Source organism: Salvelinus alpinus, chromosome 4 (assembly GCF_045679555.1).
Source record: "Salvelinus alpinus chromosome 4, SLU_Salpinus.1, whole genome shotgun sequence".
In the NCBI taxonomy this organism is placed as follows: domain Eukaryota; kingdom Metazoa; phylum Chordata; class Actinopteri; order Salmoniformes; family Salmonidae; genus Salvelinus; species Salvelinus alpinus.
In genome coordinates, this window is record NC_092089.1 from 28,605,033 (window position 1) to 28,620,931 (window position 15,899).

A 15,899-nucleotide genomic window follows, 5' to 3' on the forward strand; every position below is an offset into this window, starting at 1 on the left:
CAGATCCCAGTAAAAATGGCATACATATGTATACCCAAACAAAAATATCCTAGTTGTGTACAAAACATTTATAGACGACTACCATCACCTACTGGTCACAAATACATTTCCTTCACTACAAATGTGATTATACACTCAGAATAGCATTTTCTAAATAAACTGTCTTTACACAAGTTTGTATTCAAAACTATTTATTTCATTCTGACAAAATGATTTACAAAAACCCAATACTTTTTTATAGACACACAAATTAATATTTACATCATTACTCTACTGGCTCATTTTCCCCAATGAGAACAAAATACTGCACACATCCAAACAGTGAAATAACAGTAAAATAACAGGGCTTCTCCAGCCTGGACTAGGGGAACAGGGGGCTAGCAGTAAGGGCCTGGGATAGAGGGTAAGGGGTTTGTTTTAAGAGCAGGCATATCATTTGCTCTGGACCAGAAAATAGCTTGTGTTGTTAAAGCGAATAACTTCCCCCTTCTCTTCTTCCTCCTCTTCATCCTCCTCCTTCTTCTCTTCTTCCTGTGGGACAGGTTCCCCGTAGATTGGGTGGTCAAAGTTCACGAGGGCATGTCCTTCCTGGGTAGGCAGGGCTGTGACTGGGGGGGAGGGGCAAGCAGGAGAGGAGGAGACGGGACTCAACCTCCACAGTTTAGACATTAACCTCTCCCTGTGCCTGAGAGAGAGAGAGGGCGGGTGGAGGGTGGGGAGAGGGAGGGTGTAGGAAAGAAAGAAGGAGAAAGGAGGGAGGAAAGGCAGTGTGAGCAGAGAAAGGGAGCAAGACAGAGGGGAAGGTATTTAGATAAATGGTGTTGTGCTTGTTGTTTCTGTAGATGACAAAATTAACAGCTAGTTAATTAACTGATGGTTAATCATGATAACCATAGATATGTACAGGACAGGGTTTAACATAGATTGTTCAGACTGAATACAGTTGTTATCTTAGTGAGGATCAGAGTGGAGGTGAAGAACAGAGGGGAGTGGTTTACCTGTAGAGGTAGGCGGACAACAGAGTGATTGACAGCAGCACACAGGAAGCAACCACCCACAGGACATGAGGCCACACCTCCACATCACCCCGAGACTCAGAGACTGGGAGGGAGAGGGGGAGGGAGGGAGAGAGAGAGGGAGAGGGGAAAACAGAGGGGTTGGGAGGCAGAGAGGGGAAAACAGAGGGAGGGGAGGGAGAGCGAGGGTGAGAGAGAGGGGGGAGGGAGGGAGAGAGAGGGGGGAGGGAGGGAGAGAGGAGAAAGGAGAGGGGGAGGGGAGGAAGAGCAGGGGGGAGAGAGAGAGAGGGGAGGGAGAGAGAGAGAGGGGAGGGAGGGAGAGGGGGAGGGGAGGAAGAGCGGGGGGGAGAGAGAGAGGGGAGGGAGAGAGAGAGCGAGAGGGAGGGGGGAGAGTGGGAGAGAGAGAGAAAGGAGAGGGGGAGGGGAGGAAGAGCGGGGGGGAGAGAGAGAGAGGGGAGGGAGAGAGGGAGAGAGAGAGAGAGAAAGGAGAGGGGGAGGGAGGGGGAGAGAGAGTGCTGGTGAAAGGTCATGATATTAATAAACTGTTACACTATTATACCGACGTGTGTGTGTACAGTATTTGTGTGAAACTTAAAGAATGGGGTGAGATGAGTTGGCCCAGGTTCTGTGTTTCCTGAAGCACGTTCAGTTGATGAGGTTATGACATTAGCTTCCTGTTATGGCCTTCTGTAAGGTAGGGGGATTTCTGACATTGAAATATCCCACTTAACTCTCTCTAACACAAACACACTGTAGCTTCAACCAATCGACATACAGTAGCTCTCTGTCCCACGAACCTGATGTCTCTTCTGTCATACCAGAGCCAGAATCTGTGTAGTCTGTGTAGTCCTGCTGGAGAGACAGAATGAGACAATGTGAGAAAGAAAGACAACTAGGACCACTGTGTGTGTGTGTGTGTGTGTGTGTGTGTGTGTGTGTGTGTGTGTGTGTGTGTGTGTGTGTGTGTGTGTGTGTGTGTGTGTGTGTGTGTGTGTGTGTGTGTGTGTGTGTGTGTGTGTGTGTGTGTGTGTGTGTGTGTGTGTGTGTGTGTGTGTGTTTCTTACCATAACAGGAGAAAGATCGCTGAACGCAGTTGGCACAGGGGCTGTAATAAAGGACATTCACCATGAACCACACAACTGTTCACACATACACAGCTAACTGGCTAATACTTCCACTAGTGTAGAGGAGTGTGTGTGTGTCTGGCTGGGTACATGAACAGGATCCGTTGAAGGGTAAGGGAGTTGACAGGTAAGCTGTAAAGCTCTGTAGAAGGTATCTGTTAAGACTAGAGACCAGAGCAGAAAGGAAGGAACAGGGAGGGGTTGTCATGGCTACCTTTGTCTATGGGCTGGATGGTTCTAGTTAGCCTGTTCCAGGATGATAGTATGGAAGAGTTGAATTAAGCACGTACAGATCTGGTGTGTGTTACCTGTCCAGGTGTTGGCGTAGACAGCCGTGCTCCATTCACTCCAGTGGCCATCAAACTCTTCCTTAGCTCTGAGTTGGATCAGGTACTGTACTCCTGACAACGCATCTGTTATAGTGTAGAACCGGGCTGTGGTGGTCCCTTTTATCTACATGCACACCAACACACACACAACAACACTTTTGTTTTACTATCCTTATTCACATTTAAAATCGTATTTTCCCTAACGCCTAAACCTAACCTTAACCTTAACCGCAAACCCCCTAACCCTAATTATAACCCTAACCATAAATCTAACCCCTCAGCCTAAAATAGCCGTTTTCCTTGTGGAGACTGGTGAAATGTCCCCACTTGAATTGTCCTTGTTTTACTAACCTTGTGAGGACTTCTGGTCACCACAATGATAGTAAAACCAAAAACACACACAGATGACAAAATAGAAAAAGTAATGTCTGTTTGAGCCAGAACAGAGCAGGCAAGATGAAGAACATGGGTCATTACACCAACACACAGAACAGAGCAGGCTAGATGAACAACATGGGTCATTACACCAACACTCAGAACAGAGCAGGCTAGATGAACAACATGGGTCATTACACCAACACTCAGAACAGAGCAGGCTAGATGAACAACATGGGTCATTACACCAACACCCAGAACAGAGCAGGCTAGATGAACAACATGGGTCATTACACCAACACTCAGAACAGAGCAGGCTAGATGAACAACATGGGTCATTACACCAACACACAGAACAGAGCAGGCTAGATGAACAACATGGGTCATTACACCAACACACCGAACAGAGCAGGCTAGATAAACAACATTGGTCATTACACCAACACACAGAACAGAGCAGGCTAGATGAACAACATGGGTCATTACACCAACACTCAGAACAGAGCAGGCTAGATAAACAACATGGGTCATTACACCAACACTCAGAACAGAGCAGGCTAGATGAACAACATGGGTCATTACACCAACACACAGAACAGAGCAGGCTAGATAAACAACATGGGTCATTACACCAACACTCAGAACAGAGCAGGCTAGATGAACAACATGGGTCATTACACCAACACCCAGAACAGAGCAGGCTAGATGAACAACATGGGTCATTACACCAACACACAGAACAGAGCAGGCTAGATGAACAACATGGGTCATTACACCAACACACAGAACAGAGCAGGCTAGATGAACAACATGGGTCATTACACCAACACCCAGAACAGAGCAGGCTAGATGAACAACATGGGTCATTACACCAACACTCAGAACAGAGCAGGCTAGATGAACAACATGGGTCATTACACCAACACACAGAACAGAGCAGGCTAGATGAACAACATGGGTCATTACACCAACACCCAGAACAGAGCAGGCTAGATGAACAACATGGGTCATTACACCAACACACAGAACAGAGCAGGCTAGATGAACAACATGGGTCATTACACCAACACCCAGAACAGAGCAGGCTAGATGAACAACATGGGTCATTACACCAACACCCAGAACAGAGCAGGCTAGATGAACAACATGGGTCATTACACCAACACACAGAACAGAGCAGGCTAGATGAACAACATGGGTCATTACACCAACACACAGAACAGAGCAGGCTAGATGAACAACATGGGTCATTACACCAACACCCAGAACAGAGCAGGCTAGATGAACAACATGGGTCATTACACCAACACACAGAACAGAGCAGGCTAGATGAACAACATGGGTCATTACACCAACACCCAGAACAGAGCAGGCTAGATGAACAACATGGGTCATTACACCAACACCCAGAACAGAGCAGGCTAGATGAACAACATGGGTCATTACACCAACACACAGAACAGAGCAGGCTAGATGAACAACATGGGTCATTACACCAACACCCAGAACAGAGCAGGCTAGATGAACAACATGGGTCATTACACCAACACCCAGAACAGAGCAGGCTAGATGAACAACATGGGTCATTACACCAACACACAGAACAGAGCAGGCTAGATGAACAACATGGGTCATTACACCAACACTCAGAACAGAGCAGGCTAGATGAACAACACTGGTCATTACACAAACACACGCATGCGAAGCCACACACCTGTGTTCCGTGTGGCATGGTGTGGTATCTGAGCTCATAGAGCAGCTCGTGGTAGCGGTCTCTCTCTTTCCAGGAGTGAGGAACAGCCCAGCTCACCCTCAGTCTCTTCTCCTGCCCCTCCACACCCCTCACCACTACTGAGCTGGGAGGGGCTGGCTTAACTACACACAGGGAGGGAGGGGGAGAAGGTGAGAGAGGGAGAGGAGGAGGAGAATGTTAGCAAGGTGTCTTATTGAGTGGTCTGTTAAACATGCACACAAACCTATACTCACATCACACACACACACACGCACATGCCTGCACGCACACACATCACACGCACACACACGCACATGCCTTACGCACACACACATATCACACACACACTCACTAATGTCCAGAGGTGTGAAGTCTAGGAGAGGGCTGGTGGTGTTGCCAGCAGTGTTGGTGACACACAGGTAGGCCAGGTGTGGCTCTCTACTCTCCTTCTCTTGATGACCTATAGCACACCAACACCGAGACAGCGGGGCGGAGTAGGAACAGTTGACACGAGAGAATGACCCTGATAGACTGAGAGAGTTAGTTAGTATTCCACCCACACTGTTCTGTCGGCATCATCCTTATGATAAAGTAAGTAATTTAAGACAAATGAATGAGGAAGAGGAGAAAGAAGAGGGTGATGAGGAAGAGGAGGAAGAAGGAAAAGAAGATGTGTGCTCTCACCCTTTCCGTAGGAGGAGGTAGCACTGAGGGACAGGAGTCACCGGTTGACTGGCTGTCCAATCACAGCGGATCTTACTGCTGGGTGACCTCTTATAGCAGGACAGCTTAGGCCTCTCTGGAGGAACTGAAAGACATTCCAGGGGAAAATGTATCATGTTTGTCCGTTGTTCTTATGTGACCATGAATGTCTGCTGCTGATTCACACTTCACAGAACACATACAGTATGGTTGTCAGCTTCAATGACCAGAGGTGATGAGGTTAGACAGAGAGATGCCATCAGTATAACTCACCTGCCACGCTCACCCTCAGAGAGGAGACCAGTTTGCCCCCGCGGTGGCAGCTGTAGTTCCCAGAGTCACCCACCGCCAGGGAGGGCAGGGTCAGAGTGGCGCCTCTCCTCCCTAACACCACTACTCCTCCTATCAGCGGCCTCCCGTTCAGTCTCCACTGAGACCTCCCTCTCAGCCCCCTCACCATCCTCCCCCCCTCCTCCTCTTCCTCATAGTCATCCTCACTGTCCATCGCATCAGTCCACCGATCAGAGGGCAGCTCAGTGTCAGCCCCTCCCACTCCGCTGTCTCTGGTTGGTTGGAGCGATGTCCCAGTAAGAGGAAATAGTTTCTGTGTATCTGTATGTCCTGGTTGATTGACAGTGTAAAGACTCCACCCTGTATCCCTCTGCTCTCCTCCTCCTCCTTTGTGCTCCTCCTCTGTTACATCTTCCACATTCTTTCCATTCCCTTTGTTAACTTCTCTCACAGTAAGAGGGGTGTGGTCTCCTGCACGAGTGTTCCTGATGACGGTTTTCTCCGTACTGTCTGTCCCGGTATCATCTGTCCAGCTTATGACAGGAGTGTCTGTTACGGTAAGGACAATAGTGTCCTTTCCAGTAGAAAATGTGTCTATTCCATTATCACTGCCGTCTTTTATAGCACTGACTGTAGTTCCATTATCACTGCCGTCTTTTATAACACTGACTGTAGTTCCATTATCACTGCCGTCTTTTATAACACTGACTGTAGTTCCATTATCACTGCCGTCTTTTATAACACTGACTGTAGTTCCATTATCACTGCCGTCTTTTATAACACTGACTGTAGTTCCATTATCACTGCCGTCTTTTATAACACTGACTGTAGTTCCATTATCACTGCCGTCTTTTATAACACTGACTGTAGTTCCATTATCACTGCCGTCTTTTATAACACTGACTGTAGTTCCATTAGATGTGGTGTCTGTTGTGGTGCTGACAGTGGTGGCGTGTACTCTGGTAATGACACTGGTGTGTTCGGCCCTGTTAACCATCACCTCCAGCCCGTTCACCTCCACCTGACCACTACAGGCCAAGACCAAAACGCTGCCTGGGGACAACACCAGCACCCTGGGAGGGGGGTCTGGAGGGAGAGAGAAAGACATAATGAGTCAATACTGTACAGAGACACAGACATGGAAACACATGCAGGCACGCATGTACACACACACACACACACACACACACACACACACACACACACACACACACACACACACACACACACACACACACACACACACACACACACACACACACACACACACACACACACACACACACACACACACACACACACACTGAGGGGTATAGGTTGTGGTTGACTGGGCAGTACAGATAAACTGAGAGAACACATTGCATAACTAATCACCAACCCCTCTCTCACTTCCTCTTTCAACACATCCCTTCTTCCCACCTCTTTCTCTCTTTCTCTTTCCCTTTCTCGAAATCTATCTCTCTTCCATCTCCTCTCAGTATTTATATTCTCTTCTTTAACAAACTCTCTTTCTCTCTCACCCTGTCTGTTATTCTGTTTCTCTCTCCTCCCCTATCCCTCTCTCCCACCATTAAAGCTCCGTCACAGAGCTACAAAATATTTGTTAAAATGTTTACTGATTAACATTCTTTACTAAAAATAAACAAATAGTATAACAATCTCTCTGTCTGTGGACCCAACCTCCATAAAGCTGCTGTCACTCTATAAAGACCGGCAAAAGCCAAACTGGTGACACCAGCTGATAATGTGAAGGAAACCCTGTAGAAACAGAATTATTTAAGGGTTTTGACAAATCTGTGGCTTGTTAGTTTACCCTTGGGTCTGAGTAAACACGATTGGCTCCAGCCCCTCCAGCGTTCTCTTGGCTGTGTGCTTAGGGTCGTTGTCCTGTTGGAAGATCAACCTTCACCCAGTCTGAGGTCCTGAGCGCTCTGGAGCCGGTTGTCATCAAGGATCTCTCTGTACTTTGCTCCGTTCATCTTTCCCTCGATCTTGACTAGTCTTTCAGTCCCTGCCACTGAAAAACATCACCACAGCATAATGCTGCCACCACCATGCTTCACCGTAGGGATGGTGCCAGGTTTCCTCCAGACATGACGCTTGGCATTGAGGCCAAAGAGTTCAATCTTGGTTTCATCAGACCAGAGAATCTTGTTTCTCATGGTCTGAGAGTCCTTTAGGTGCTTTTTGACAAACTCCAAGCGGGCTATCATGTGCCTTTTACTGAGAAGTGGATTCCATTTGGACCACTCTACCATAAAGACCTGATTGCTGGAGTGCTGCAGAGATGGTTGTCCTTCTGGAAGGTTCTCCCATCTCCACAGAGGAACTCTGGAGCTCTGTCAGAGTGACCATCGGGTTCTTGGTCACCTCCTGGACGAAGGCACTTCTCCCCCGATTGTTCAGTTTGGCTGGACAGCCAGCTCTAGGAAGAGTCTTGGTGGTTCCAAATTTCTTCCATTTAAGAATGATGAAGGCCACTGTGTTCTTGGGGACCATTAATGCTGCAGAATTGTTTTTGTACCCTTCCCCAGATCTGTCCCTCGACACAGTCTTGTCTCGGAGCTCTACTAACAATTCCTTCGACCTCATGGCTTTGTTTTTGCTCTGACATGCACTGTCAGCTGTGGGACTTTATATAGACAGGTGTGTGCCTTTCCAAATCATAACCAATCAATGGAATCTACCACAGGTGGACTCCAATGAAGTTGTAGAAACATCTCAAGAACGATCAATGGAAACAGAATGTACCTGAGCTCAATTCCGAGTCTCATAACAAAGGGTATAAATACATATGTAAATAGGATATTTCTGTTTTTTATAAATAATCAATTTGCTAAAATGTCTAAAAACGTGTTTTCCATTTGTCATTATGGAGTGTTGTGTATAGATTGATAAGGACATTTAAAATATATATATATTTGACAATAAGGCTGTAACTTAACAAAACATGGGAAAAGGGAAGGGGTCTGAATACCTTCTGAATGCACCGTACGTTTGTAAGAGAAAGCTTTTCAATTGGCATCTCTCCCCCTGTTTTCAGTCACAGGTGGGGACAGTGCAGGAGGTGGGCTCATGAGTTGTGCTCCAGTTTGACTGAGGATAGCTTTATTTGTGACCTATGTACAAATTAGAATTGTGCACAGCAGAGCATAATAGAGTTGCCACATCAATGAGTTAATTAGTTAAGTTATTAAATGTTATATTCCAATGTAATTTAATGTTATTAGTTATATTCCATTCCAATATTATATTCCAATTAATATATTTGTTTTATGAATTAAAAACAACTATTGAAAACCGTTTGCTTCTGAATGTCATTGTAAAGACTGCTGGGATTTAAAATCTTGCATTATTTAAATCATATTTAGTGTAATTGTACATAATGGATGGTCTGGATAAGGAACCACACAGAAAGAACAAAGAAAATAAATGTGCAGGTGAGTTAAATAGAGAACTTTACATCACATCTCCTCATAGTGCGGATATTAATGGTGATATGCGCAGCACGATCCCCGCCCATATTTTATATAAATCATTAACATAAGACAACTAAACTTAGCTTTTAGCTTTTGAGTATTACTTACCAAATAACTTCTATATAAAACTGATTAAATGGATTTTAACACACTTGTGTGAAACCCTATGTCATAATCTTCTACCGGGGTAACTGGCGTCCCCGGGGGCCAGTAGTCTAGTACTTTTTAAGAAACGCCCCTTTTCTAGAAACAACATTAAATTAAATAACAAACAAAGTGTAAACTGTAGCCATTTATAGTTTATTCCCCTAAACATGACCTTCATCCACATACCATTTATTTTCTCTCAGAACATAGCTTTTTTTGTGTCAGCAATTAGACATTGTTCTTAGGGGGGCCTAGTTACCCCCTAGTACCCTATCTCTGTAAAATGTCAACAGAGCACTGAGCTTACCAAAAGCTTTTTATTTTCAAAGCCTTTTACATGTCATGTTACTTTAGCTTTTTGAGACTAGCAGAAACAGCTTTGCAGATGACCACCACAACATGTAAAATCCTCAATAGTCCATATGAGAAAGCAACACCGCTCTGTCAACAAAGTTCTATATTTAGGTTACGAAATCCAACTTTTTGGAAATAATGCTAATAATACACTATATATACAAAAGTATGTGGACACCCCTTCAAATTAGTGGATTAGGCGCCACACCTGTTTCTGACAGGTGTATAAAATCGAGCACACCGCCATGCAATCTCCATAGACAAACATTGGCAGTAGAATAGCCTTACTGAAGAGCTCAGTGACTTTCAACGTGGCACTGTCATAGGATTCCCCCTTTCCAACAAGTTAGTTCATCAAATTTCTGCCCTGCTAGAGCTTCCCTGGACAACTGTAAGTGCTGTTATTGTAAGCCTTTACTTATGCCAACATTTTAAAGATGGAACATTTAAGAAAAATGCATCCATGCCTTTATTTCCCCCAAAATATAAACTCGAAGCTTTCATTTGACACCCAATTTGATATGCTCCAAATATCTAATTTGATAACTTCATGGGGACTTTCCCATGAAAATGCCCCTTCTTAAAATGTATTTTATGACATAAGGAAAGTGACATTTCATCACTTGTTTAGGACACCCTAAACATAACTGAAAATAAAATAATTAGCCTATAGGCATGAAACACAATCTATTAAATATTTGATTGCTATAATCCAGTAATAAAATAAACCTACCTCTCCGTGGACAGGTCCCGTCCAGAAAGCAGTGGACTGTCAGCGCAGACAGGAGAACCCTCAGCCTGATCCACGATGGCATCTTTACGCGTCTTTAATACGAGTCATCTCTCTGTGTCGGTAAATCCAATCACACCGTATCAGTAGACTAGGTTATAAAGATGCTCCCTTTCAGACATCAATTAACACTCATTTGAAACGCAGAAAAAAACGTTATACAAGTCGGCCCTGTTCCGGTACAAGCTCTCCAGACTACCTCTCGGCTGGCCTGAGTCTGGACTGCCTTTATGAGCAGCTGTTGATTTACATAACTCAAATAGATCAGACCACCTTCTGTGTTTTAATAAAATAACAGAAGCGAAGACATCACCAGATCTGTTGCAGAAACGTTGCAAACGACGAAACGGGGAGGGACCTACATGAATTTGTCCTAATAGCCTAATTACACCCCAGGCACCGGCTAAATGGACCCCCCCCCCTCCCCTCTCTCTCTCTCTCACACACACACACACACACACACACACACACAGTCCCAACGGGCTCTATTCAATCCGTATTGCGGAAGTTCAGCTTTACAGCGTGATTGAAATTTCAAGGTAATGTTCCCGCTTTAGCGGAGACTGTATTCACGGTAAACGCTGCATGTCGGCTCAATTGGAAATTACTGTTACAAGTTTAACCCGCAATATGTAATGATTCAGCGATACAGAGAGAATATATCCCTAAATCTCAGTTTCTTCTGGTCAGACAACATGAACTCTCAGAAATCGGACATTGCGAAAGTACAGATAGTGTCGTGTCCATGTGTCAAACTCCTTTCCAGATAAAACTGTCCATGTTTGAAGGGCGAAAGGCCAGAAGCACTTTTGCGGGGCCAGCACGCTGGGGAGAGTATGTGACAAAACAAACACTAGGTTTACGTAGTACACTGCTTTTTCAGGAGATTGAGCAAACATTTAGTGGTAATCTTTGCATGTCCTAATGCCATGGTCAGTAATAATAATCTGCTTCTCTGAAGGCCGCGTTCACCTTGTTTCGCTCTTTTGGTTATGGAGATAACGATAACGGATAACGGGTTGCGGTTAAGAACATTGAGACAAACGTCTGTAAAAAGTGCTATAAATAGGTTAGATTGATTGTTTCCCTTATTATGAACATTATTCCCCGTACAGTCACACTACAAATGAAATCATACTTTGATGTCAACTGTAAATAATTATATTTCAGTTGACACTTCCTCTTTGGATTGACAAAGACTTGAGTAACTTTCTTAACTTGAACGTTCTCACTGAAACCCAACATCAACCTGCTGTATCTATCTATAACAGCAGTGCTTGAAGTGGACTGAAATAGGTGACAGTACTAATTTTGGGTGCCCCTACTGTTAATAATTATGTGCCACTGGCAGAACGCCATAATATTTTAATGCAAAACTCTGTAAGAGGTGCCAAAACTCAAAACAGTAACGTTAATACATTTGAGGTGCGATACTCAGTACTAGTGCGTTCTGGCCCAATTCAAGCACTTTACAACACGTTGCAACACAATCTCACACTCAACTCGTGCAAATATGTACAAAAAGTATTTAAGCATATTTTGTGTTTTGGGGAATTTTTGTGTGTCTTAATTCGTGTGAAAAGACACATTTTTGTGCATCTTCATTCATAGGAAAATACATTTTTTGGGGGAAAACCTAGGAACAATATTTTAAAAGTTATTCAAGCATTTTTTTTGTATTTTCACAGAAATTAAGCCACATAAAAACGCAAACAATGTGCTGAAATTCTTTTTGTACATATTTGCACAAATTGAGTGTGATATTGTGTTGCACTGACTTACAGATGGTTTGATCCCTCTACAGCAGGGAGAGACAGGTCCAGCAGAGACTGCTTGTGCTGCTTTCACCCTATAATCTTTCTAACCAGAGGCTGTATGCTGTAGAACAGTGGTATTCAAACTTGTTCAGCTGGGACCCCATTTTTCCCGGACACAATTTCCGGGGAAGCCATTTTTCTTCACAATTTTTTTTTGCCACCCCAAAACAAATAACATAACCTTAAAATCGGAAAATTCAACAAATAACCTTCAATTCATTACATGTTCATCTATTATCAAAATTAAAAGAAAACAATAAATACATTTTATTTTTCAAATTATCTTTCTCAAAAATGTTTTTATGTTGACACATACAATAATCTGTACTCTTAATTTTTTGTTCCTAAAAAAATAAAAAATGTTTTTTTTTACTGCGATCCAACTGCAGTTCACTCACAACCTGGACTTTGAATACCACTGCTGTAGAGTACAACAGCTGTCTCACCTAGTTTCACCCTATATCTTTCTAACCAGAAGCTGTATGCTGTAGAGTACAACAGCTGTCTCATCTGGTTTCACCCTATATCTTTCTAACCAGAAGCTGTATGCTGTAGAGTACAACAGCTGCCTCATCTGGTTTCACCCTATATCTTTCTAACCAGAAGCTGTATGCTGTAGAGTACAACAGCTGTCTCATCTGGTTTCACCCTATATCTTTCTAACCAGAAGCTGTATGCTGTAGAGTACAACAGCTCTCACCTAGTTTCACCCTATATCTTTCTAACCAGAAGCTGTATGCTGTAGAGTACAACAGCTGTCTCACCTAGTTTCACCCTATATCTTTCTAACCAGAAGCTGTATGCTGTAGAGTACAACAGTGAAAGCATCATTCCAGTGGCCCTGGAGGACTGGGTTTGTTTGCCCCTGCTGTATAGAAGGAGTACGTTACATGATGACATGCCTAGTAGAGGGATGAATTGGGTTGATCATCATTACTGTGGATTTATTAAGGCTTAATAATAATATCCCTGATCCCTCCCTCCCAAGCCTCCATTCATTAACACGTTCTCCTGTTCCTAGACCAGCTCAGTCTCTAGGTAACTACAGGTTACTGTCTGACTGCATAAGCACATATTAGCATACTTTCCCCACACACTCAGTCCGCCCCAAACCAACATGGACGCCATAGAGGCCTTACTGTCTATTGTCTCTCACAACGCCTCAGTCAGTCCGCCCCAAAGCAACATGGACGCCATAGAGCAACATGGAGGTCCAGGTTTTTGTTAGAAGTCCATCTCCTCTCTCTTAAGCCCAGTACAGGCAGGGCTCAGAGTCTGTGATATAACTGTAGTTCTGTCTGTGGGCCCAGCAGCAGGTCACCAATATGGTGCAGTGGAGGAGGATGAAGAAGAACATGACGAAGAGGAGTCTTGCTGGTCCTGTAAGGTTAAAATGGCGTTCTCACTGAGAACTATGGTGAACACAGAAACTCTGCCCATGAACTTATGATGACATATACTACAACATTCCAGCAAGGACAGCATCCTGCATTCTTCAGTCATTGGTTGGCTGACTGAACCCCTCAGTGTCCTGCCAAGTTATTGGCTAAAACAACAGACGGACTATATGTGAAAATGTCAGTCAGACAGACAGTCAGGCAGACAGATAGAGAATGTACAGTAGTATGTACCCATAAGAGTGTAGGATCGTGCAGCCTGTCTGGTTTGACTAAGCCTTTGGGCATGGTGACACAGCAATATGTAATCATGAATACAAACACCAGGACCACTGATAAGGTTCCAGAGACATTCCTCATACAGACTGTACAGGTTAGAGGGACAGCTCTACACTATTGCATTGGTTTACACTGTGTCATACATTATTAGAGAAGGTAGACAGCATTACTTGGCCTATTAAAGACATGTTTATGATTGGTTAACAGCTGGATACAGACAGGTGTATTGGAGTACTATGTCTAACAACAGCTGATCATAAAAACCACTCATTCTGCTATTTCATCTCAATTCACCACCTTTCTGACGATCAAATTAATCTCTCTTCTGTCATAAAGACTCAATTCACCACCTTTCTGACGATCAAATGAACCTCTCTTCTGTCATAAAGACTCAATTCACCACCTTTCTGACGATCAAATGAATCTCTCTTCTGTCATAAAGACTCAATTCACCACCTTCCTGACGATCAAATTAAACTCTCTTCTGTCATAAAGACTCAATTCACCACCTTTCTGACGATCAAATGAATCTCTCTTCTGTCATAAAGACTCAATTCACCACCTTTCTGACGATCAAATGAATCTCTCTTCTGTCATAAAGACTCAATTCACCACCTTTCTGACGATCAAATGAACCTCTCTTCTGTCATAAAGACTCAATTCACCACCTTTCTGACGATCAAATGAATCTCTCTTCTGTCATAAAGACTCAATTCACCACCTTTCTGACAATCAAATGAACCTCTCTTCTGTCATAAAGACTCAATTCACCACCTTTCTGACGATCAAATGAATCTCTCTTCTGTCATAAAGACTCAATTCACCACCTTTCTGACGATCAAATGAAACTCTCTTCTGTCATAAAGACTCAATTCACCACCTTTCTGACGATCAAATGAAACTCTCTTCTGTCATAAAGACTCAATTCACCACCTTTCTGACGATCAAATGAATCTCTCTTCTGTCATAAAGACTCAATTCACCACCTTTCTGACGATCAAATGAATCTCTCTTCTGTCATAAAGACTCAATTCACCACCTTTCTGACGATCAAATGAATCTCTCTTCTGTCATAAAGACTCAATTCACCACCTTTCTGACGATCAAATGAATCTCTCTTCTGTCATAAAGACTCAATTCACCACCTTTCTGACGATCAAATTAATCTCTCTTCTGTCATAAAGACTCAATTCACCACCTTTCTGACGATCAAATGAATCTCTCTTCTGTCATAAAGACTCAATTCACCACCTTTCTGACGATCAAATGAAACTCTCTTCTGTCATAAAGACTCAATTCACCACCTTTCTGACGATCAAATGAATCTCTCTTCTGTCATAAAGACTCAATTCACCACCTTTCTGACGATCAAATGAACCTCTCTTCTGTCATAAAGACTCAATTCAATACTTTGTTTTGAACCAATCTGATATGATGTTATGACATATGATCCATTGTATAAATAGTATAGTCATGTCTGAACCACAGCGGTGTTGTTGGAGCGGGGTTTCTCTCCGGATCCCTGTGGTACCAAGCTCTTCAGCAGATGGCTACATCATTTGCATGAAGAAGTGCTTCTTTCAGCCTGCCTCATTGGTTGAAGAAGACAGAGAAGTGGGTTGTGGGTAGTCTGAGCATGTCTATCACAACTACCACACACTATCTTTCAGACGGATACATATATGTACCAACCCTATTGCAACGACAGTGTCATACAAATGCCCGTGTGTGTTGATGGGTGTGTATGCCTTCCGCCTACAATGGCTGCCACTTTGGATCTCTTCCTAACCCAGGGTGAGTGCCATTCCAACATTTCAACTTCAGTATTACAAACTTCCAAATGTAGTATTTCTTCACGTATTCCAAGAGAATCCAGTGGGATATGACAGCCTGTCCTTCTTCTTTCTATCATCTGTCCATCTGTCTGTCCGTCTCACACGGTGTGGTTGGTTTCCTTGGGAACAAGGGGAGGTCCCGGGCTGCTGGTTCCGCTGGTGCGAGAGGCGCCCCCCCTCCAACCAAATAGAGCATCCTGCAGGACAGGTGGAACAGACGGTTACTGTTGTG

At 43.9% G+C, this 15,899-nt stretch overlaps 2 protein-coding genes across 4 annotated transcripts in view; both read right to left on the reverse strand.

Moving 5' to 3' along the window:
• Positions 1 to 174: 174 nt before the first annotated feature.
• On the reverse strand, positions 175 to 10,803 carry LOC139573230 (uncharacterized). Of its 2 annotated transcripts, none has more exons than XM_071396462.1 (10): positions 10,283 to 10,803; positions 5,552 to 6,655; positions 5,261 to 5,384; positions 4,929 to 5,107; positions 4,559 to 4,719; positions 2,449 to 2,593; positions 2,081 to 2,121; positions 1,814 to 1,865; positions 999 to 1,101; positions 175 to 685 (listed from the first exon to the last, which is right to left on the reverse strand). In XM_071396462.1, the coding sequence occupies exons 1-10, from the start codon at positions 10,362 to 10,364 to the stop codon at positions 433 to 435; spliced, it is 2,244 nt and encodes a 747-aa protein (XP_071252563.1). In that variant the 5' UTR covers positions 10,365 to 10,803; the 3' UTR covers positions 175 to 432. The 2 variants fall into 2 exon arrangements, with proteins under 2 accessions (XP_071252563.1, XP_071252562.1); XM_071396461.1 differs by having other exon boundaries at positions 1,814 to 1,868.
• Positions 10,804 to 11,688: 885 nt separating this feature from the next.
• LOC139573228 (phospholipid-transporting ATPase ID-like) overlaps positions 11,689 to 15,899 on the reverse strand; it is an 81,843-nt gene continuing 77,632 nt past the window's right edge. For both annotated transcript variants that reach the window (XM_071396460.1, XM_071396459.1), the window contains one exon: positions 11,689 to 15,864. In XM_071396460.1, the coding sequence (XP_071252561.1) occupies positions 15,766 to 15,864 (99 nt within the window). In that variant the 3' untranslated portion in view covers positions 11,689 to 15,765. The remainder of the gene's footprint in view (positions 15,865 to 15,899) is intronic.